Source organism: Epinephelus fuscoguttatus, linkage group LG13 (assembly GCF_011397635.1).
Source record: "Epinephelus fuscoguttatus linkage group LG13, E.fuscoguttatus.final_Chr_v1".
NCBI classification, from domain to species: Eukaryota; Metazoa; Chordata; class Actinopteri; order Perciformes; family Serranidae; genus Epinephelus; species Epinephelus fuscoguttatus.
Genome location: NC_064764.1, coordinates 42,145,064 through 42,168,806, shown reverse-complemented (window position 1 = coordinate 42,168,806; position 23,743 = coordinate 42,145,064). Strand labels below are relative to the sequence as shown.

Sequence of the window (23,743 nt, the reverse complement as noted above, 5' to 3'; positions counted from 1 at the left end):
GTCATCATAAGGGGTCCGTTTCACAAAGCAGGTTTAGTGGAAACTCAGAGTCTGTTAACCCTGAAATGAGGGAAACTCTGAGTTTTCCGTTTCAAAAAGGGAGGTAACTCAAACCAGAGAAAGAGGGGTACCTCTAGCCTGTTTCAGAGAGAGAGGTAACTTAAGCTCTCGGTCAGTTACCATAGTAACAGACTCCATGAACTTAACCTGGTTGGGACCAGGTTTTTCTCAATGAACCTCGAGTTTCTCTCTGTCTCCGCCCTCTTTCAGAGCCACACACTCCATTTGATTTCCTCATTCATTCAGTCAGCAGGCGAGTTTTGACGTAGCCTAGTTCTGCCGTCTGTCATTTCAAAAAGATCATTAAAGAAATCAGAGTCAGTATATTAGAAGTCCATCAGGCACAGTATGTGGCGACTTTTCTCACTAACATGGCATGTCCTTTTGATCACGATCCCGTGGATGAAGGAGCAGCATTACTGCGCAGAGAATTAAATATTCGTCGGGAGATGGTTATCAGACCGCGCATAGATGTTCTAGCATTTCCACACAATTATCTTTTTGAGCTGTACCGTTTCACGTCACAGTCCATCATCTACATACACAACCTAATCCGTCCTTACATTTGCAACATTACCAATCGTAGTCATGCTCTCACATCCCAGCAGATATTGTGTGTTGCGCTGCGTTTCTTTGCAAATGGAAGTTTTTTGGACAATGTCGGAGATGCTGAGCACTTGAGTAAGACAACTGTATGCAGGGCGGTCAGAAAAGTGTGCTCGTTTTACAGGCATCTGCCTTCTTTCTGTTGGCTGAGTAGAAGTCTGTGTTAGTTTAAACAGGCTTAATTATTTAACAGAACATGATATAGATGAGAAGACATTTATGTGTGTGAAAACAGCATTATGTTGGGGATAAAACAACTGCACAGTCAAACAGCCACGTAATATTTACTTTATAATGTAAAACATGATCAAAATGAGGCACCCCCATGAGATTATGCCGAGGTCTTACCTGTTTGAACAGTGTTTTTATATTTCATCCTGAACTGCTGCCAAGTGTGCTTCTCCCCCGCGGGATTGCACCTAAATGAAATAAATTAATAGGCTACCATTCAAGACCCGAGCAGCAATGTTCTCCCACGCCGTCTCCCTCTCTTTTGCAGCTGCAGCGGTGTTGCACTTCTTTTTGAAAACGTGTGCAAACTCACAGTATGAGCGCATTAAGATTTCTAATTCTAGTGGGGTGGAAAAAGCAGCCCTCTTCCGCGTTGCCATGGTGACTCGTCGAATCGGGGCTCCATTGATGCTGGCTTTTTATAGTTGTGGTGCATGCGCTTAACTCCAGGTGAAACTACTCTGAGTTGATTAAACTGATTCAAATCAGCTGTTCTGGAACCGGAAACTCAGAGTTTCCTATCTCAGAGTAGATCAGCTCAGAGTTCAGGATTAGACTCAGAGTTTGTTGAACCTGCTTTGTGAAACGGACCCCAGTTCAGGAGGGACCCAGATGCAGAGCAACAGGCAGGTTGAAGGTTTAACAGAAAATGAGCTTTAATAAAGCTGATGAAGCAAAACCAAACTGACAACAAAGATCCAAACAGAAGACCGGACACCAGGCAGGAGACAGAGCAGTGAACACCACGAACATGTGGATAAACGTAGATGAACTGACAAAGAGCAAAGGGAAACACACAGGTATTTATACACAGGAAACTAATCACAAGAACAAGACACAGCTGGAGGAGGAGGACACGGGCAGAAGGAGGGGAATGAGGATTGGCTGACAACAAGGGTGTGGAGGGGAACACTAGGGTGGAGCAAATGAGACTTGGGCTGCGTCCGAAAGGCCCACTGGCATACTGCATACTACTACTACGTACTACCACTAGATACTACTCCTGCCTGCTAAACAAGTTGGGTCCATTCGAACATACTAAAAGATTGGTGGGAAAGCACTCCATCTGCTGGCAGAGCAGAGGTACTGCACCAAAATCTGAACGCACCTGTGACAATTGAAATTGCCCAAAAATGAAGCTGGCCACTCTTTACCCACCAGCAACATGTCTGCAAGCTCTCTCATGCTTCTCAACATGCACAATGCGAAGCGTAGGCGAGCCAGAGCTCGCAGACGCCTCCTTTTGCACATAATAATTAATTCACTGCCACAGTAAGCAATGACATGACATGCCACACTCAAAAACTTAAACTTTGCACTTTGAAGATCCTTTATATTGTTTTTGAAATAATCCAACCTGTTATGGTTGACGACAACCTTCATCACTTCTCATAAGTGTCACAACGCTAACATCATGTGTCAATCAAGTCATTAGTTCATTGAATATCAATATGTAGATGCAGCATTTCCACCAGCACATTGTGTCATGTGTGTAGGCTGAGTCACTTTGAACACCTGTCACCTCACACAGCACAATGACATCCAATAAAACTGCTCTGCCATGATGTACTGTCATTATGCCAAACTTAATCATCATTTGTTTTAACAGTACTAGTATTTATTATTATCATTACTTATTTGATTATTGTTGTTTGTTGTTGTCTTTTGAATGTCAGACGAATGTGAATGTCCATTATCAAACTTAATTAATACCGGTATAAAACAGACCGCTTTGTTCATAATCATATCAGCAGAAATACATTTTTGACCAGTGAAAACTGTGTGTGTTGATAATTGTATATTTGTACAACTTAGATCTTTAGCTTGTTGCACATAATGAAGGAGGCGTATATATATATACATATATATATATATATATATATATATATATATGTGTGTGTGTGTGTGTGTGTGTATATATATATATATATATATATATATGTGTGTGTGTGTGTGTATATATGTATATATATATATATGACATAACAAAGTGTGTGTGTACGGCCGCCGTTGCTCCGCCATGATGTTTTGAATCTTGCCGGGCAGCGACCACGTTGCATTTAAATAGGAGACTGATGAGGGCGGTAACATGCTGTGCAACGTCTACAGTGAAGAAGAAGACGAAGAAGAAGCCCGTGGTGCATTTTGGATAAGTAGTAGCCCTGCAGTATGCTCTGCCATCATACTACAATGTAGGCGTGTTTAGTAGGGGTGGTAGCATACTATTCCTCCCTACTACGGTTTCGGACATACTACATACTAATTTGGTCTACTACAATCCATACTACTTGGCCTTTCGGACACAGCCTAATACAGAACAGGTGTGAGGGGAAGACTGTGGAAACAGGGAAGGACTAACGAGGCTGATGAAGACAGGTGTGGCAGGAAACACAAAGACAGGAAGTAAAACCTGACACGACACATGAGGAGAGAATCTACAAAATAAAACAGGAAGCAGATTAAACATGATTGAAAAACATGAAACAAGGAACACAAACAGAAAACCGAACACCTCCAGTGACTTCAGTTCATGAGAAATGCTTTTTGTTGGACTGTAAGAAAAGGTTTATACACAAATTCAAGGTAACATGTGGTCCACCACACTCTCCAGCTCCTCCTGGAGGACCCCGAGGTGTTCCCAGACCAGATGAGATCTATAATCCCTCCAGTGTGTTCTGGGTCTGCCCCGGGGCCTCCTACCAGCTGGACCAGGAGGATCCTGATCAGATGTTGAACCACCTCAACATGAAGGAGCAGCGGCTCTACTCCGAGCTCCCTCCAGATGTCTGACTCCTCCCCCTATCTCTAAGGCTGAGCCCAGACACCCTACAGAGGAAACTCATTTCAGACGCTTGTATCTGTGACCTCATTCTTTCAGTCACTACCCAGAGCTCATGACCATAGGTGAGGGTTGGGACGGAGATGGACCAGTAGATCAAAAGCTTTGCCTTCTGGCTCAGCTCCCTCTTCAACACGACGGTCCTGCACTGCGCCCGCATCACTGCAGACGCCGCACCAAACCGCCGATCCATCTCACGCCCCATTCTACCCTCACTGTGAACAAGACCCTGAGATACTTGAAGTCCTTCTCTTGAGGCAGAAACTCTCTCCCAACCCAGAGGGAACAATCCTCCGTTCTCCAGCAGAGAACCATGACCTCAGATTTGGAGGTGCTGACTCTCATCCTGACCGCTTCACACTCAAACCGCCCCAGGTCATGCTGGAGGTCACGGTGTGATGAAGCCAACAGAACCACATCATCTGCAAAAAGCAGAGGTGCAATTCTGAGGTCACCAAACCAGACCCCTTCCTCTCCCCGGCTGCACCTCCAGATCCTGTCCATGAAAATCACAAACAGTATCAGTGACAGGGGACAACATGGTGGAGCCCAACACTCACGAGACAAGTTTGACTTTACACCAAGTATGCGGACATAGCTCTCACTTTGGTCAAAGAGGGACCGGATGTTCTCGTAGCAGCAAAACCAGTACTCTGTAGTCCTGCAGGACCCCCCACAGGACCAGCCCGAGGGACGCGGTCGCAAGACACAAAACACAAACATGTGACAAGTATTTGAAATCCAAATGGTCAGTTTGTGGGTGAAGTGTTCTTTTAACATGTACAAAAGAACAACATCAGAGCATTTATTCAGTTACATTAAATATCTTTACGGACTTCAGGGGCTTTTAAGAAAAATTTCGGGGGCTGGGGCCCCTAAACCCCCCCCCTCTTTGCTGCGCCCCAGTACAGTTGAAACTGATGGACATGGATTTGATGCCACAGAGAGAGAGTGGGGGAGGCTTTAAGTATTTCAAGTTTTTATTTTTGGTCTTTTCATCACTTTTGTTGATCATTACTAAAAATACAGATGTGTTTAGTTGTTTTGGGGAGACTTGATGAAACTGACAGAAACATGAGGAGAACATGCAGACTGCAGACAGAAAGGACCCAGCTTGTTATTAGGTTTGGACTCAGGACACTTTCTGCTGCGAGGCAACGGCCCTGACAACTGAACAAACACGTCTCTGAAACTGAAACTAAATAAACTCCTGGAGGAGCTGCTGCAGGGTTAACGTAATTATATCTACATGAAACATAAAGCTTTGTGATCCTCACTGCACACCATATTACATCTTCATTCAGCTCATGTCTGTGAAGCCACAGTTTAAGGTGCATTCCAGCCGGTCGGTCCTCATCGTGTGAATGTTCTCTAAACAAGTGCTCTGTGACAGGCGGGGGACGCAGTGTGAATACTAAACCAGCTCACACAGAAACTCTCAGCTGATCCTGCTCAGCTCGTCTGTCCAGGAACTGCAGGTTGATCGGTTTAGCGGGACAAAGCAGGGTTCTGGTGATCGGCTCGACGATGGTTCCTGCAGGATCCGGCCTCACCTCGTAGTGTTTTATCACCTTTAAATGAAAAAACATTTGTTTAAGTAGAAATACATGAAATCAGGATATTCATTTATGTGAGTGCACACACAGCTCCCATTCCAGGTAATGATTAGTGAGTGCTCGCCAGCTGACTGAATTATAATGGTGGTTTTTGGCCGAGAACACAGGCGACTGATTTGTAGTTTGTATCGATCCCACTGCCAAACACAACACAGGAGGAACAGCCGGCACTCTGTCCTCTGGTTGGATTGTTACTACAGATCAGTACTGTTCTCTGAATGTGACTAAAAAATGAAAACAAAGGTCAGTGTTGAACCTGCTCTGTTCACAAGGTTGTGATGTTTAAATGTTAGTTTGGTCCTGATACAATGATCTCAAACATTTCCTGGTGTTAAAGTCACACACAGATTTCTTCATCACACAACAGAGGCAGCATCGGCCCTTTGACATATGACGTTTTGTTCACAAAGCTGCGTCCAAGAAGAGATGTTTCACCAAGCCCGGCGCCAGAATAAATGTTGGCACTGTACGTTTCTGCAAACCACAGATATGGAACATTTGTGCTTTATTATGTGGCTTAGTCTTTGAACTTTACGTGTCCTAACATTCCACCGAAGCTGTGGTTAACGTGGTTAGATTGAGGCACAAAAACCACATGGTTATAGTTCAAAAAACACAGTGATGTCTGGGTGAAAACACAACTGCTTTTAAAGTCACTGTCCCTGCAGGAAACGCTTTTCATGGCACCTTCCTCAGTAGAAACAGGGCGACAAATCACAGAAAAACCCCAATGACATTCTGAAAATACAACAACAGGTCACTAATAATACACATGTTTGGTGCTAACTAGAATCACCACCCTGTGGTTGTATGACTCCGCCCACCAGTCCACCCTGTGGTTGTATGACTCCGCCCACCAGTCCACCCTGTGGTTGTATGACTCCACCCACCAGTCCACCCTGTGGTTGTATGACTCCGCCCACCAGTCCACCCTGTGGTTGTATGACTCCACCCACCAGTCCACCCTGTGGTTGTGTGACTCCGCCCACCAGTCCACCCTGTGGTTGTATGACTCCTCCCACCAGTCCAGTGTCTCTGACAGTCTCCATCCATGTCAGTGAAAACATGGATGCTTCACACACAGAAGATCTATACAATCAGCATAGTTTCAAGATTAGAGTCACCAATTCAGTATCTGACCAAATGTCTCCCCTTCTGTTCCTGAGATATGACGTTAAAACATGATGATGTCACAGTCAAGCTGACCTTTGACCTTTTGACCTTCAATATTTTATCCTGTTGGACATTTGTGTCAAGTTTGGTCAGAATTAGTGAATGAATTTTGGAGTTATGGACAAAAACATGTTTTGTGAGGTCACACTGACCTTTGAGCACTGAAATCTTATCAGTTCATTGTTGAGTCCAAATGGACGTTAGTGCCAAATTTGAGGAAATTCCCTGAGATATCATGTTCACAAGGACGGGGCGTACAGACTTTAGCGGGCGCACAAGGACCTCCGCTGATCACTGCAGTGGTCTGCAACTTTACAAGCATGTGGCTTTGGTGCCGCGCCATCCACCATCCACCTGCTCCTGCTCCTGACAGACGCAGCTCATATACTAGGTCACTTTAATAATGCTGATATGATACCTATGAAATGTACGAGTGTAACAGATCTGTGGTTTGCAGGAACGTACGATGATAACATTTTGTTCTGGTCATGAGGAACTGGACTGGCCCGCTCAGACTCCTGACCTTAAAGCCATCCAGCACTTTAAGGAAGAACTGGCCACCAGCCTGTCACCTGATACCAGTGCTGGAGCCTTGTGATGCTCCTGTGGCCAAATAGGAACAAATCTCTGCAGCCGGGCTCCAACATGTCATGTCTGTGCCCAGAAGAGTGGAGGATGATACGGCAGCAGACTGATGCCTGTGGTTCTGGAATGTTCAGCAGTCATATATGGGTGTAATGTTTGGGTTGGTCTGTAGTGTGATTTAAACACTGTGCTGACAGCGGAGCTCCCAAAGGGAATGAAAAAGATTAACCTGAATGATAACCCATGATAACAGGGAAAGTCACAGCAGCAGAGATGAATGACAACAGCATCGACAGACACAGTAAATCTGTTCTTACCCTGGACAGGAGGAGATACATCTCCAGCTCAGCCACCCGTCTGCCCAGACACGCCCGGATCCCAAAACCAAACGGCACCGACCCAAACGGGTGCTGCCTGGACTTCTCCTCGGATCCTCGGAGCCAGCGCTGCGGCAGGAAGGCGTGGGGGTTGGGGAAGATGCTCTCATCATAGGACACGGCGTAGTGGCACAGGTGGAACAGCGTCTGAGAGAGATGACTTCCTGTTATGATGTCATACTGTGGATGTCATTATGTCAGTCAGTCAGTCTGTATGTCTGCACATGTGAGACACAGCTGTACGGCTGAAGGCTTCGTGATTAGGGATGAACTGGCGGTGAAACTCTGGGCTGATAGAAAAAATAATCATTTGGCTGATGGCCAGTACTGATGGTTTTTTTGTGTGTGTTGTTTTTGATTGTTTAGTTTTTGTTGTTATTTGTTCTCCCTTTAGTTCCCAGGAAACAAAGACATTTTTATTGTAAAAAATAACTGAACCGTTTTAAAGTCATTCAGTCCTTCATTACGACATCTTTGAATTAGCACAAATTTAATCACACAGATTTATGAAACAACCTTTAATATGACTGTCTTTCATATGAAAAACTTTTTTAGTCATTTTTTCCAGAGTCCAGTTTTTTAAAATCAAAAGTATTTTTTTATGTTAAATCATAATTCCCTCTCTAATATCTAATTATTTTGCTGTGATCAACAAATATCTTCAAGTGTCTTGACAAAAACTATATTTTGCACAATTACATTTGAACACATCATCAAACATTATAATTTACCCTCACTCTTTACTAATTTTTAGAGCTTGAATGCATCATACATAATGTAACTCAATGCAACCTGTGTTAGCTGTTAGCATCGGCCACCGGCTGCTAACAGCTAACGCTAGCCAGTTCTCCACCTGCTGATTTCAACATAGATATGTTGTTCACAATGTGACATTATTACTGCGTCCTTTTGTCTTGAAAGCGTCTCCTGGGAGAGCTCTGTTTGTCCCACACATGTTTTCGGGGACAACAGGGACGCTGTCAGTCTTGAGCCCTGCTTTATAGCCTGTGCAAAACTGATGTGACAAAACAGAAGACATCAGAGCCATCTGTGAACACCATCTTATTTGTGGCAGGCCAACATCAACCAACACTGATGTTCGGCTGCTATGTTTGTGCCTAAATTAGCTTGTGATGAAACGAGTTTCCAATGTTTCTGAACAGTCAGTAATTTTTTTTGTAACCAGTAAACATTTCAGGACTTGTGTCGTTGTGTCTGACGTGTCTCACTTTTTTGGGGAAGAGATGATCTCCAACCACAATCTCATTTTCAACTGTGAGGCGGGCATTTCCTGGAACCACTGGATACAACCTGCAGACCACAGAGCAGAGGGAGGAGTCAACAAGAGTTTCATCTGTTTGTTCAGCAAAAGCATAAAAATCTTGTTATGATTTTGTAAAGTCATCAGATAAATGTCCACATTTGGGACTCAGATCATGTTACGGCCTTTCAGTTACTGTAAGAACCTTCGTCTTGTGCACTCAGGTGTCCTCTCTGTTAATGTAACACGTATATGAACGCCAATGAAAGCCTCTGACCGTAACGTCTCTCTGATGATGGCCTTCAGGTACGGCATCTGAGCGATGTCATCACTGTTTGGCACCTTGTTCCCCGGACACACACTGATCACCTCCTGGTATAACTGTTCCTGGATCTCTGGCTCCTTCGCCAAGTTGTACAGAGCCCACGAGATGGTGTTGGAGGTCTGCGACAGAAAGAACACACCGTTACCTTCTGTTCTTTATTGTACTGCTTCAGTTTTAGTTTGTGTTCACAGAGTAAGTTTTGTGTGTTTGCAAATCAGGCTGTATTTTTGTGGATATGACTTTACACAACACAAATATAGAAAGACATGTTTGTGGTTAGTGAAATATTTGTGGCTCATGGTACATATGTGTAGATTGGGTTACAAATAATTAAGTCCAGCTAATCCATACCCACTGAGTGCACATTTGCCCACGCACAGTTTCACATGGTGTGTGTTTGGGATACAGGTCATAGGACACTGCAGATTAAATAGTCAGCTGAAGCCATTAAGAAGAGCAATGTATTCAGACAGAGTGTTTGTGACTTTCATAGTACAACTGCTTTATTGAAAGTACAGTAGTACCATTGCCAATAGTGGGATAGTTAGTGGGCTAAAACTGTACATTAGTAGTTGAGGCAGCACGTTGAAAGGCAGATAGTTAAAGTGTTTATATGTTGTATTGACTTAAAAGTCAGGCGCACTGGTAGTTCACATGGGAAAGGTGCAGCTAGCCCTTGTTGCAGCAGCATACCATACCATGACTTAGTCATACCAAACAAAACCAAAACCAACATTGGTCCACAGGGGGAGCCACAGCAATTGGTCGCACGTTAGCCATTTTGAAGCATTTTTCTGTTGTTATAGCGCCACCCAGTTGCCAATTAGAGTTAAATTTCTCCAGTCACCTTGAGGCGTCCTGTTCTACATATCTACCAAGTTTAGTAAAAATCCATATGGCGGTTAGGCCTAGATAAGAAATGAGCTCTCTAGCGCCCCCATTTTGTTTGATGGGGTCAATAATGGAGGGGTCCCCACAGATTAAGTGTGGTCATATGCCTACAAAGTTGCGTGGTGATGGGTGAAACCCTTGAGATGTTCTACACCTTTATGTGATGAGCCACGCCCTCCGCAATATTCATTGCCTTATAGAAGCTCAGTTTTAGGAAGTTTTCCAACTTTTGCCAAGAGGGAACTTTAGATATTGCTCCCTAGATTATGTTCACCCAGTTTCATGCAGATCGCTCAAACTTCCTAGGAAGAGATCCATTTGAAGTGTTTTTCAAAAAATTCAAAATGGTGGAAAATCTATATAAGCGGAAGTTATGGGTTCTTGAGGCAAATGTGTTCCTCATGAGGAGAGGCATCTCTGTGCAAAGTTTCATGTCTCTACCACATACGGGGCATGAGATATGCCCATTCAAAGTTTGACATTTCAATGGGTTGCTATAGCGCCCCCCTTTGGCCAATTGATGTAATATTGCTTCATTGGCATCCTCCCATGACCCTCTACCACTGTGCCAAATTTCACATGGATTGACCAAGTCAGTGAGGAGAAAAACGTGGAACACACACACACACACACATTCTGAGGGAACGAAAACACAAAGATTCTGATTTTCAGCTGATTGTACACTGAAGAAAACACACAGATTGTATTATATTTCATTTCTGACAATACATCCTCCTCAGCCTGACACACTGGACCTAAACACACACACACACACACACACACACACACACACACACACACACACACACACACACTGTCTCCACTCACTGTGTCGACTCCTGCAAGCAGGAGTTCGGTCATGCTCCCCAGGATCTCAGTGACCGTCATCTGATCGCTGAGCAGCAGGTGTGTGAGGTACGCTCCCTCCACGTTCTGGTCCAGGTGCACCCTCTCCTGGATCTCCTCCATTTTCTTCTGCACCAGATCTTCAGCTGTGAGACACAAGAGATCATACAATCACTCACAACAGAGCCAACACAGCAAGCTCCTCATTTGTCCACTAGATGGCAAAATAAACACACTGCAGGCAGGGATCATGTTCAGATGTGGATGGTGGACTTTGGGCCTTAGACAGTCACCAGTGTATAGCACCCTTAAAATGATTTGCTAATGCAGATGGCCGTGAAGCCTGAACTGTAGTAAACTTTTGTGACATTAATCAGTGGCAGAGAACATGAACACAACAAGGCCTCAGACATGAGGTCCAAGGACTGTACCTGGGAAACAGGTCAAGCTCCTTAAAACATGTTTTAAGTGACAGTGACACTGACAGTTTATTAACACACATCATAAGAAACAAAGTAACCTGATGTGATTTGATTTTAGGTGTGACTCTTACTGGGGACAGTAATCACACTTGGACAGTTTACAGTCACAGTGTATCCTGTCAGCAACATACAGCTTCATTGCTTCATAGACAGAACAACAAAGCATAACTGCTCCCAAAGATCTGCCTCACAAAGAAGTTTAAACTCAGTGTTACGCCTCAGTACCATCTGCACAGCGCCTGCTGCAACCCAGTCGTTTTTATTTCCAAGTAATTAAAGCCATAACTGAATTCAATGAGCTGAACAGTCCTTTGTCCTGACCCTTTGAGGCGCAAAATGGTTTCGTTCAAATGAGCGACTGTTTGTGGTGCTGGAGCACCGACGTACACGTCATGTCTTCGCCCACCCACCCCCAAAAAAAGAAAGGAAATTAGGGTTCCAAAACAAAAAAATAAAAAAGAAAGGAAAAGGAACAAAAGCAAACTGACTGTATGAAATAAATAAATAAATAAATAAATAGACAAATAAATGCATTTCAAAAGGTGCATGAAAGCAGTGACGGTCCCGGCACATTTGGTGCCCTATGGATGGCGGCGCCCTTAGCATTCGGCTATGCCGCCTATGGCACGGGCCGGTGCTGCATGAAAGAGATCAAGAGAGGACGAGCAGGGGGCCACAGAGACTGCGTATGCACAGGACCCAGAATCTGGTGCTACGCCCCTGAATGTTGGCATCATACATTTCTGCAAACATGGGACATGTTTCATTTGTATGTTCTTGTGTAGCAGAAATGTTGAAATGTAAATGCCGTGGTCAGATTTAGGCATAAAACCACTTGGTAAATGTTAGGAAAAGATCATGTTTGGCCTCAAACATGTGCTGTTGTTGTCACAATCCTTACTAGAAACAGGTCGCTGAAAAACACCCACATTTGGTGCTGCAGGAAAACGCAGCAATGACTCGCCTGTGTGGTAGTGTTGAGCAGCAGTCTGCGGGTTAGCAGGCTTCTCACCTTTGTGTCACACCATCCACCTTCACCTCATGAAGTCAGCTCATATTCTATGTCACTATAGAAATGTTGATAAGATGAAACATATCGGTGGTTTGCATAAAGGCACAATGCCAACATTTTCACCTGGACTTCAAAAAAAGCTCAGAGCACTCTGAGGGAAAACAGGACGCTGGTCAGAATTCAACTTAAGGCGGTTTATTCCATGTTCAGAGATGACGTCCAAATAAACCCATGTGACTTTGTGGTCCAGACCAAGAACTGAACCCAGAAGCCTCGGGCACCTTTATAACCCTGTAATAACAACACTTCGACCCATGCTGACGAACATTTTGGACACGGGTTATTGGCAATGCAGACGGTGAGGTGGAAACCTAACTGTAGAGACTGTTGAATATTTGGCGCACTACATTTTTGGCTTTGTACATATGTAGATTTTTAGTACAGATCCTACGCACTGTTTTATAAATCAGACCCCAGATCTCAGTCCAATAGAGCACCTTTGGGATGTGCTGGAACGGGAGATTCTCATCATGGATCAACTGTGTGATGTCATCATGTCAATATGGACCAACATCTCTGAGGAATGTTTCAGCACCTTGTTGAATCTGTGACACCAAGAGTTAAAAACGGGGTCCAACCTGGTGTGGGCAAGGTGTACCTAATAAAGTGGTCATGCTTGGATTGTGGCACTCTTGATTTCCTTTTAACTCAGTTTGATATGATGTATATAAAATGATCTTTCAACCTTGTCACAAACTGTGACGTGCTGACAGGTGAATGTGTGGCCAAACTCTCAGGTGTATTTTTTGTTTTTTGTTTGTTTCAGTTATGGTTTATTTCTGTACAGTATAACGGAGCAGGCTCAAGAAATTTGCTTGACTTGTAGAATTACATGCAGATAATGTTGGACTCATGCTGTATATTAATGTTTCAGAAAACAGCTTTGCATAAATGAATCTGAACTCATCAGAAACCATCACGGACGACTGTGAACATCATCTGCTACATATCAAATATCAGCAGCCGTCCTTCTGTAACATGCTGCACGCCAGAGTCGCTGGTTGTAATAACTCAGAGATAAAACTTTATTTATAGAATATGCAAAATAAATAAAGATATAAAAAATATACACAATAAATATAATGTTGCTCACCAACTTTGAAGAGATGATCCCAGACCGCCACAAACTTCTTCCAGAAAGGCATGTAGGGCCAGAGGGACTTGGGGAAGAGGGCGATGATGGGGGAGAGGCGGAACATTTCCCCCACGGAAAAGATGAACTTCTGGGTTTCCTCGGGCATGACCTCGTTCATGCAGCCCATACGAGTCTCAAACAGCACGGAGCAGATCCCTGCGTTCAAACACACGGCTGTTACACAGAGACGGCTCAGCTCCTGTGGGACACTACTGGTGAGCTGATTAAAACCTGCACAGAGTATGTGGACACCTCAACATGGCACCCAGAGGACATTATCATGTTGGAACTGTTGTCAACAGTAAAACATCACTGCAGCATAAAGATTTCTCTTCGCTGAATCTCAGGGGCCAAACCAGGAAAAAAAAAAACTGTCCTAGACCACATGTACACAAAAGTATGTGAACGAGTGTGTCCACATACTTTGAGCATGTAAAGAATGTGTGTCATCGGTCATGTTAAACAGCTCCTCGCTGTTAAAGCACACAGTCAGTAAACAGACCATCTGAGGAGCTCGCTGGTGTTTAAAGGAACGACGTTTTCAGGAGATAAGATCACTTTCTTGCCAAGACTTAGTGAAGTCATGTCAGTCCATCACATGTCCCACTGGGACTCATGCAGCAACGTTCTTACATTTCTCACTTAATTTCTCTGTTAAGATGAAAAATAAGAGACTCCAGATGTTTGTGTTAGGCCTGTGTTAGGCCTGACGTCCAGTGTCAGCTGGGATCAGCTGCAGCGCCCCTGAACAGGATAAGCACTTACTGATACTGAACGAATGAATGACGAATGGTCTCCAGATGCACCGAACGTTGGTAACTGAAGAGTTGGTTCTTTTTCATCTGCTAACATCCACGTCCTCTGACTGCATGTCACCAACTCGGCTTCCTCTCCGAAGCCTTTGTGCTTCACTGTCTCACAGCTTCCCTCGAATCATGGCTATGCCTGGATCGCAGGTTGTGGTCCTGCCTGATGCCTCCTGCCACCAGTATTAATAGTCATACTTCTATTACCATTATATAACAAGGTCAGTTATACAGCAGTAACATGTGCAACAAAGTCAAATTATTAAGTATTATAATTACACAATATTAGTTTCAGCTGCTATTACCTGACACGCTCAGGTATGTGGAACATTCGATACTGTTTCCTCTTCCCTTTTGCTGCTGTACTCCATGGGAGAGGTAAGAGAAGTTGCTCTCATAATAATTCCCTTGTTTTAGTGCTGTTAAGCTGTTTATAAGTTCATTTTTCAGCCTAAACTTATTGTATCATATGCGAACATATTCCTCTGTCACCTAATTTGTGTAGGGCCCCCAGTCATACGGTTGTAATCGATGGAGGATTTGGTTTTTGCCTCTTGCTGTTTGAGGCGTGTCCCACTGGTAGGAGGTTGTGGGGCAGATCCAGAACACGCTTGAGGGATTATATATCTCATCTGGCCTGAGAACACCTTGGGATCCACCCAGAGGAGCTGGAAAGCATTGCTGAGGAGAGAGATGTCTGGGGTGCTTTGCTCAGCCTGCTGCCCCCGAGACCTGGCCTCCGGATAAGCAGATGAAAGTGGACGGATGTCAGAGTTGTCAAGAATAAACAGAGATCGTCTCCAAAGATATTCAGGGTCTGGGCCTCTTCATATATGATTATTATTGTCACGTACATATACTGTCACATGTTAACAAGCATAGGCAGCGCTCTCTAAATGCTTTATAAGGGCAGATTTATTGTTGTGTGCAAACACTGCGGCACTTGCCCAGGGATCAGAGAGTTCTTACAGACAGCTGTAAGAAGAAGAACTTTCTGTTAAATAAACTTAAAGTAAACACATTTTCCAGAGTGTTCTCCTGGCGCGACAGGAAATTCAAAACTAGAATCACAACCTTAAGGTTTGATGCCTCTGCAAACCCGTCAAACATGGATACTTCACACACATCTTCCCCTCAACAGCACAGATCTGTTCAGTCTTCTGCTCCTGAGTTATGACGCTGACTAAGGGCCAGAAGTGTTTTAAGCAGAACGTTATGATGTCACAGTGAAGTTGACCTTTGACCTTTTGGGTATATACATGTCCTGTCAGACATTTGTGTGAAGCTCTGTTACAACTGGCGAAGTAATTCTTGAGTTACGGCAAAAATGTCTTTTGTCTTTTGATTATGAAATTCTGCATTCAGATCAGTAACCTCAGTAAAAGTGATACCACGCTGTAAATATGCTGTAAATATACTGTTAGTGGTAAATGCTCTGCGGCTCCTGTGTCCTACTAACCCTGTTCTAATGGGGCTTAACAATGCTGATTAAAGGTCATACAATGCACCTGAACCTACCTTGTTATTATCTAACCAGCTGTCAAGGACAACTGTGTCAAAGTCAACAAACACAGACTGACCTACAAACAGCTGACTGACTCTCTGCTCCGCCCACATGCTGTAAAGAGATCAATGTGTTGTTGCAGTCATCACAAAGCGCTCAGACCTCAGGTTGAGGCAAGTTTGTGAGAGTGAGGTCATGCAGACGGCAGTGAAAGAGTCCAGGACGTTTCTGTCCATCTGTGAACTACTTGAGATCTCAGTGGAAAATATTTAGCGTTTTACTGCCCCACAGTGATTTGACCAGCCTCATTTCTTCCTGAAGGGCTGAGGTTTGACCCAGAACCACTTGCTTCTGCAGAAGTGTTCTTTGTAAAGCTCCTTCTACACTGTCTGTTCACGGCTGGAACATCTGCCGCCTCGCCGTTCTGTATTTATTTTATTTATTTATTTAACCTTTATTTAACCAGGTGAAGTTCCACTGAGATTAAAAATCTCTTTTGTGAGGGAGACCTGGCCAAGACAGGCAGCACAATAAACAATAAAAGCAATTCCAGAACAACAAAAACAACAATACAGGGAATTAAACATAAAAACAATCTCAAGAATACACATCATCAAGCACTGATGCATCAAAACACTGACACTGTAAGGATTCAGACTCTGTTTCTTTCATTTTAGATTTAAAAGCAGTCAAAGTAATAAGATTATCAAGTTTTAACACATTCTGCAGTGTGTTCCATGACGAAGGAGCAGAATGCTTAAAAGCCCTTTTACCATGATCAGTGCGTGCAAATGGCACATTAAGCAGGAAGACATCTTGAGAACGCAAAAAGTACTGCCCAACTGTCTGCACAATATATGCTTTTTCACATGAAAAGAAAAACTGTTGCAGCTGTGTGCTGTTGGACTGCATTTCCCAGTGTTCTCCTGTGTTTTCCCCGCCCCTTTCCCCAGTGTCTGTGTCTTGTGGCTTCCCTTCCCTGGCTCCTGGCTGATTACACACACCTGCCTTCCATCAAGCTCATCAACCTCCACTCTATATCTACCCCTGGTTCTCACCCACTCATCGCCAGAATGTTGTTCAACCCTCTGTGGTAGTTCTCTCAGGCCAGACTTTAAAAAAGGACAATTTATTGCTTGTGATTCCCCGTGTTGTTTCCGCCTTTTTGTTAATCCTGATTCTCTGTATGTTCCAGGACCAGTACGCATCTGCCTCTCTGTTCTCCAACCAACCTGCCAGCCATCCACCCATCTGCTCCCCAGCCAGCCCTGCTCATCATCCCCCTCACCCTTCTCACTTGACCCTTGGACCCTGCTCACCACCATTCACCATTTTTTCCTTTTGTTGGAATAAATCCTTATTTTTTCCACCAACTGTTTGTGTCCTGACACAACAACAGTGGTGTTCTCAACAAAAACACATCTTATTGCGAAAAATAAAACCCCAACTTTAACCTCAGCTTCTTCACCAAGCACATCACATGTGACTTAAACGTGAGGGAGTCATCGATCAAGATGCCCAGATATTTATATCAATTTACAACCTCTATGATGTTACCATCAAGAGTGACCACTGAAGGAACATTTAGTGGCCCATTTCTGGCATTGCTGAACAACATGAGTTTCCACTTGTCTGCGTTGAGAACAAGTTGCAACTCAAGTAAGGTATGTTGAACCACATTAGAAACATTTTGCAAAGATTCAATGGCCTGTACAAGAGTTGACACACAACAATAAATCACTGTGTCATCAGCATAAAAAAGAAAATTTGCACCTGGTTCTGACACACTTTGACCCAGATTATTTATATAAATAGTAAATAAAAGTGGACCTAATACAGAGCCCTGTGGTACACCCTTGGAAACAGTTACAGTATCTGAGCATAGATCTTCACTCTTAATGCACTGGGATCTGTCACTAAGATAATTGGAGAACCAAGCAACTGCTTGTTCAGAAAGTCCCGAGTTGAGCAGTCTGAGTTTTAAAACACTATGATCAACAGTATCAAAAGCTTTAGACAAGTCCGAGAAAAGTGATGCACAATGTTGCTTCTTATCAAGTGCAACAGGTATTGTATAAAGGTACAGTCATGCAATGGGCTGACAGAGTTGTCTCGCCTCCAGGCCAGAGGTAGTAGAGTAGTGTCAGCACGGCTGTGATTTGAACAAAGGTATGAAGTCAGAGGCCGAGTGCTGGAAATAAACTGTACCGTTCATGTACACAGTTTGCTTCTTATGGCCTGTGTTTTTGGGAATTGACTTTTAATAATGAACGAACAACCCTATTTTTGTGAAGATTGACAGGAATTTAAAAAAGTGACCTCTGATCAAGATGTTTTTAACTATCTATAAAAGCTGAGTTCATTAGTTTGACCTCTGCTGACCTTCAAAAGCAAATTTGTAGAGTTCTTCCGTCAGGTTGTTGACCATCACTCCGCCGCCGCTGGTCTCCCTCAGCCAGGCCAGTCTGGCGATGAAGTCTGTCACCACATCGTTGATGGTGTTGGAGTAGGACGAGACGTGTTTGGGTTTCAACATCCGAGGGTTCAGGATGCTGCGGATGCGCTGCCAGTTGGCCCCCATTCTTCAAATGAGGACAAAGAAAAAGAAGATAAAGCTGTGTAACATCTGCACAAGTCAAACTGGAACAATCCTTATCAAGGTACAAAAGGTTCTACATGTTTTTTTATTGGCAGTGGATGAACAGGTTGTGACGTAACTAAAAAACTGAGACCTGCCACGTCTTTGTCAGCTGCCTGGATCAGCCCTCAGACTGATTTCTTTATAAAGGACTTGAATTTTCTGGTAAAATCCAAAGGATGTGACATCATGCACGTTCCAAAGTGTCTCACCTCTTTTCAGCTCTGCTAATAGTGAGCAACATTTTACTGGAAGCTTGCAAACTTTGAAATGATACCAGTTTAAATTGGAAATGATGACATTTGACTAAAGGGACCACAGAATGCTGCAGAGATAATGTTTCCCTGTAGGCCGATGTGGACGTTAGCGTCGCCCTGGTTCCCTCTTCAGAAAGCCAGCGGGATTTTTCCATTGAGTTTTAGATTATTGCCATCCTGTTTGTCAGAGTTCTCCAATTCCAAAACCTGACAAAGCCGATTTAACTTTGTTTCACCTGTTTGGATGAGTTAGGTGATATTTGCTGATATTTTTAATCTCATCAGCAAATTCCATAGAAAGACAAAAACCAACCAATTCTACTGACAGGTATTTTTTTGTGTGTATTCATCCACTTGTCCGTCAGTGTGCTCCGTTACTGTCCAAAAACCAGACATGGGGGAAAGTCACACATGTGCAAGTCTCAAGCAAGTCCCAAGTTAATTGTGGTGAGAATCAAGCAAGTCAAGTCAAGTCCCTGCTATAAGTCAAGCAAGTCAAGTCGAGTCATTGCTCAGGTCGAGCAAGTCACAAGTCAAGTCATATGTCACATACAGCAAACATCTCCTCACGATCCACTCGCTACATGTCCTCTGAATATGCTGTGAAAAAGTCCGGTCTCTGTAGGCAGCCCAGGCTCCGCACATGGCAACAACAACATTTGGGTCCAGGCTGCACCATCCAGCCAGCGCCAGACCAGCCAAAGCAAGCACACAGGGCTACATTGGGTCTACTGCTCTACTATTAAAGCAGCAGACCCTGGTTGTGGGTTGAACGGGGGTCACAGACAGGAATACGGCGGAGCACTATGGCCACCGCAAGATAATACGGTTTACCAGCGACCAAGAAGCCCGGCTCCAGGTCCAATAATTTCCTCTTGGTTGGTGTCATGCTCCACAATGACTGGTAGCACCCAGCCCACTGTGGGTCTATTAGGGAATGTACTAAAATATACCAACCAGGCTGCATGATGTGTGTGGTTTATGCACTGATGAGGGACTGTTCTTAACTTATCAGAGGAGGAGGGTGGCTGGTTGGGTTTTATTTTATTTATTTATTTATTTTGATCCCCCCCTGTGGCCACAAATATTTTTCCTTGAACTTTTCGAAGTGACTGGTGGAAAATGTATGACCCTTCACGATCTAATTAAAAAAAATCACTTCACTTCAATTCTCTACCACAAAAAGGCTGTGCGGTGTGATGACGTTCTGTAGTTAGCAACCGCCTTTTTTCAAGATACATAACAGCTTCAAAATTCACAGTGGGTTATGGATGTATTTTCTGTCCTACGTTATGGGTGAAAGGTGGGTGCATCTTTTTTTTTGCTGGTTTCCTGTGTTTCTTCTCTTTGTTTGTGTTTATTTGCTAATCATTTTTTCTGCCTTTCTTTACTTCTAAAGTAGTTTTTGTTATTTTTAGACTTTATGTACACTGTAAAATAAATCCACAACTTTTCTTTAACACCCATCTCCACTGTCTTTTTCCTTTTTCCTCGGGTTCATTTTTATCGTTACTTTGAAAGATTGTGATCCCAGCGTTTTGGACACAGAGTGGATGTAAAGTTAGAGGATGACTCACTCAGTCAGGGGGCCGTGGGCCTTGTTCCTGAGCTCTCTGTAGCCCCTCCAGTGGGGCATGTCTGTCCGGACCGGGAGTCTCCCCTCCTGCCTCAGCACCTGCTCTATCAGCTCGGCGCTGGCCACGTTCACCACGACCAAAGGGCCGTACTTTGACTTCCACAGAGGGCCGTACATCCTGCTGTGCTCGATCTGTGAGCAAAGAGTTATCAGAGTTATGAGATGTTCACCGTACTAACGTAACTCAAAGGGACGGTTTGCCCCAAATTAAAAATACACACCATAAAAAGCCCAAATAAACAAATAAAGGCCTGTCTCCATTAGAGGCCTGTCTCCATTAGAGGCCTGTCTCCATTAGAGGCCTGTCTCCATTAGAGGCCTGTCTCCGTTAGAGGCCTGTCTCAATTCAATTCAATTCAATTCAATTCAATTCAAAGAACTTTATTTTTCAGTTAGGAACTTCATCTGTGAAGAGTGACAGTGCATATTAAACAAAATAAATACAAATTAATTAATACATTAAAGGCCTGTCTCCATTAGAGGCCTGTCTCCATTAGAGGCCTGATCTGATTTCCAAGTAGTTAATTTTTCTTTGGATGTATAAAACCAGGTTGGTAACTACCCACTTGAGCTAACATTAGTTAGCTGCTCTAACTGCACATACAGATATAAATGTTTAAACTTTTGTCAACGTGGAGATGCTACACATCGTTAGTTTATTTTATTTTATTAAAACCATGAGCACCAGTTATGAATATTGTTTTAACAGGATAAAGTGGTGCAGTGTCAGTATGGTGGGTGCCGTAAAACAAGTCTCATAACATAACATACTATAGGCCTAACTGATATGTTATTTGAAGCCACATTTTTATACAAGTAATATTTATACTGGTTCAAATAAGCAGTTTGATTGTATATCTGGATCTTTGCTGAGCAACAGTTTTGTGTGAAACAAATTAAAGTCCTGTGGAGCCAATAACAGCCCCAGCTACTGACTGAAGTTTTATGGTATTTTTCCCTCGCAGCTAAAGCACTGTTTATCAGCCTAGATCAGAACTGGCCCACCAAAGGGTCCAACCACTGGATGAACCTGCACATTTCACAGTGACGCACATATGGAGGCTGAGAGGAGCCAGGTCAAACACTGAGAAGCTTTCTTTGTTCATTCTTCAGAGGCTTTTTCACCCCGACCAGAACAGAGCTCAGCTCAACACAGCTTTCTCTCACTTTAGTTTGGTGACGTCAGGATCACGACACAGCAGTGGAAATGTACAGACTAACGCACATGTAATGACTGTGCGCAGCAGACTGATATTGTTGAGATTGCATTTATTCTTCTGAAGACGTCACAGGCTGTTTGTCATCTGTTTGTAAATGGATTAGTGTTTTTAAAAATGTACTTCTTTGTTGTTTTTTTTCCGACACTATGTAGTGATTTACTGCTCCGGTCCACCTGCGATCAGATCGGACCGTATGTGGCCTGTGAACTAGAATGAATCTGACACCTCTGGTCGAGACAGTTCTGGTGTGAGCTGCAGAGTGTTGGAGATATGGGCCGTAGAGATGTCTGACTTCTCTCCAGTACAACAGAACTAGATGACACTCAAATCCACAGACCTTGCTGCTGCAGTTTCACACAGAAACTATTTTCTTTCTACTGAACTCCACCTGCTAACGTGTCACTGTGCAGAAGGACATAATGTGTTCATCTGAACTTTGTCAACGTACCATCTTACATAACCTTCAGTTAGCATTATCACAAGGTGGCACACAACAGCACAGGGCATGTTTTTATGTCACCTGATGCTGGAAAATATCCCTTTGTACCTGAATGCATCACACAAGTCCCCCTTGTAATAAAAAATAAAGTGTATTATGAAACTATTTTGATTATGAATCAAACATTTAATAAAATTCAACATACTTTAATCATGGTTGCTGTGATACCCTTCGCTGCAGCTCGCTTGTAAACAACTTATCTTTTATATTTTATTTTCAGATCTTTGTCTTTTGTGCTTCACTTTCTCTTTACTGGTTCTTTTCTGCATGTTTTGGGGGTTTGTTGTGTTATTTCTCTTTTTCCACTGCACAGCACTGAGGTCAGCTCTGGCTCTCTTTAACCCTGCTGTAGCCTACATTTGACCTGATCTGAACTCAGACAAATCAAACTGATACAGTAACGATGCAAAAACATATTTGGTGACTGGCTGCTAAAATTCAAAAAGGCCAAAATGTAAAAGCTTATTTGTCCCATTTTATCTGACTTCACCTGCAGTGACTTGTCAACAACAACAACAACAACAACAACAGCACATCCCCCTCCTCTCTCCTCCTGATCCCACTCGCCTGCATCTGTTGCGTCGTTTGGAAATAGCCTTTAACAAAGAGCCAGTAGAGGGTGGTCAGGAGACTCGGGCCGCCTAAATCATCCATAGTCTTCAGTCTGTCAGCCATCACGGTGGTGGAGGAGGTGGAGGTGGATGCGTCTCGGTGGTGGATGTCTCCATGTATCCTCACACTCAGTCCGGCTGTGACTCTGTGAATCCCGTCATGATGCCGTCGGTTCAGTCTCAGTCCGGTCAGCAGCGTGTTTCGGAACATGTTACCGGCGCAGTCTGTGTGCAGGAGCCGAGAGAAGCGCGTCAGCTCCGGGATGCGTCAGTGTGCGCTGTGCGGGGCCGCAGGGTGGAAATAATGGCTCTTTGTTTGCAGTGGCACCGCGAGGCATACAGATCCAGCCTCTGAGAACAAGTGTGGACTTTGATAACAGATCATAAACTGCAGCAGGACAAAGGTGAACTTACAACACGCTTACCTGTTGATCATACATGTTAGTAATATGGGAGAATCACCTCCGCGCAGGTACAGCACCGTATCTGGGACATTTGAATCAGAATAAACTTTATAATAAACTCTGAGCTCCTGCTGCAGCACAGACAGGACAGCTGCTGAGGCAGGGTACACTGAGGAGGAGGAGGAGGAAGACAACACGAACTGCCCGGTTCATAACTAACTTGTTATAACTTGTTAAAGTATGAATACCCTAGAAACCACGTGTCTCTAACACACATATCACACCACAGCGTCTGAGTGAGCAGTAACACCTTTGTTCTCAATCAGTGGGGCTCGAACCCTCAACCTCAGGCACATCATCATCTTGTTCAGACACCTGTCAGCCAGGGGCGTAAATATAGACAGTGCAGGCAGTGTGATTCCACCGGGGCCGGTAGAGAGAGTGGGCCCTTGCCACCTTTGACATTTCCCTGTGTTCACAGATAAATGGTAAAAAGAGAGTGTAATTTGTTATTTTAATTTGCTGTATGTGTCCAGACAAACACATCTGTTTTTTTATTCTTTTAAATAGTCAGTCACTGTCTAAAACATAAATAAAATACATAATAATAAAATCTACAGATACTATAAAAATGTTCAATTACCTGATTCATTTCTCACTTTCTTTGAT

The 23,743-nt window shown here is 43.7% G+C and overlaps 1 protein-coding gene across 2 annotated transcripts; it reads right to left on the bottom strand.

Annotated features, from left to right (window-relative positions):
* Nucleotides 1-4,355: 4,355 nt before the first annotated feature.
* si:dkey-91i10.3 (cytochrome P450) lies at nucleotides 4,356-23,289 on the bottom strand. Of its 2 annotated transcripts, XM_049593510.1 has the most exons (10): nucleotides 23,096-23,289; nucleotides 22,627-23,021; nucleotides 20,282-20,472; nucleotides 18,192-18,391; nucleotides 13,458-13,655; nucleotides 10,793-10,956; nucleotides 9,026-9,192; nucleotides 8,717-8,798; nucleotides 7,428-7,634; nucleotides 4,356-5,307 (listed from the first exon to the last, which is right to left on the bottom strand). In XM_049593510.1, exons 2-10 carry the CDS (start codon nucleotides 22,879-22,881, stop codon nucleotides 5,161-5,163), a joined length of 1,611 nt encoding a protein of 536 aa, XP_049449467.1. In that variant the 5' UTR covers nucleotides 22,882-23,021; nucleotides 23,096-23,289; the 3' UTR covers nucleotides 4,356-5,160. The 2 variants fall into 2 exon arrangements, with proteins under 2 accessions (XP_049449467.1, XP_049449466.1); XM_049593509.1 differs by having other exon boundaries at nucleotides 22,627-23,289.
* Nucleotides 23,290-23,743: the final 454 nt, after the last annotated feature.

What these genes read in the sequence shown, in the direction of transcription:
- si:dkey-91i10.3 (XM_049593509.1), bottom strand. Translation starts at nt 22,881, where the DNA reads ATGTTCCGAAACACGCTGCTGACCGGACTGAGACTGAACCGACGGCAT. An exon ending in TGCTTGCAGGAGTCGACACA is followed by an intron (nt 9,193 to 10,792) that starts GTGAGTGGAGAC and finishes TTTCTGTCGCAG; the next exon opens with ACCTCCAACACCATCTCGTG. An exon ending in ATCATCTCTTCCCCAAAAAA is followed by an intron (nt 7,635 to 8,716) that starts GTGAGACACGTC and finishes CATCTCTCTCAG; the next exon opens with ACGCTGTTCCACCTGTGCCA.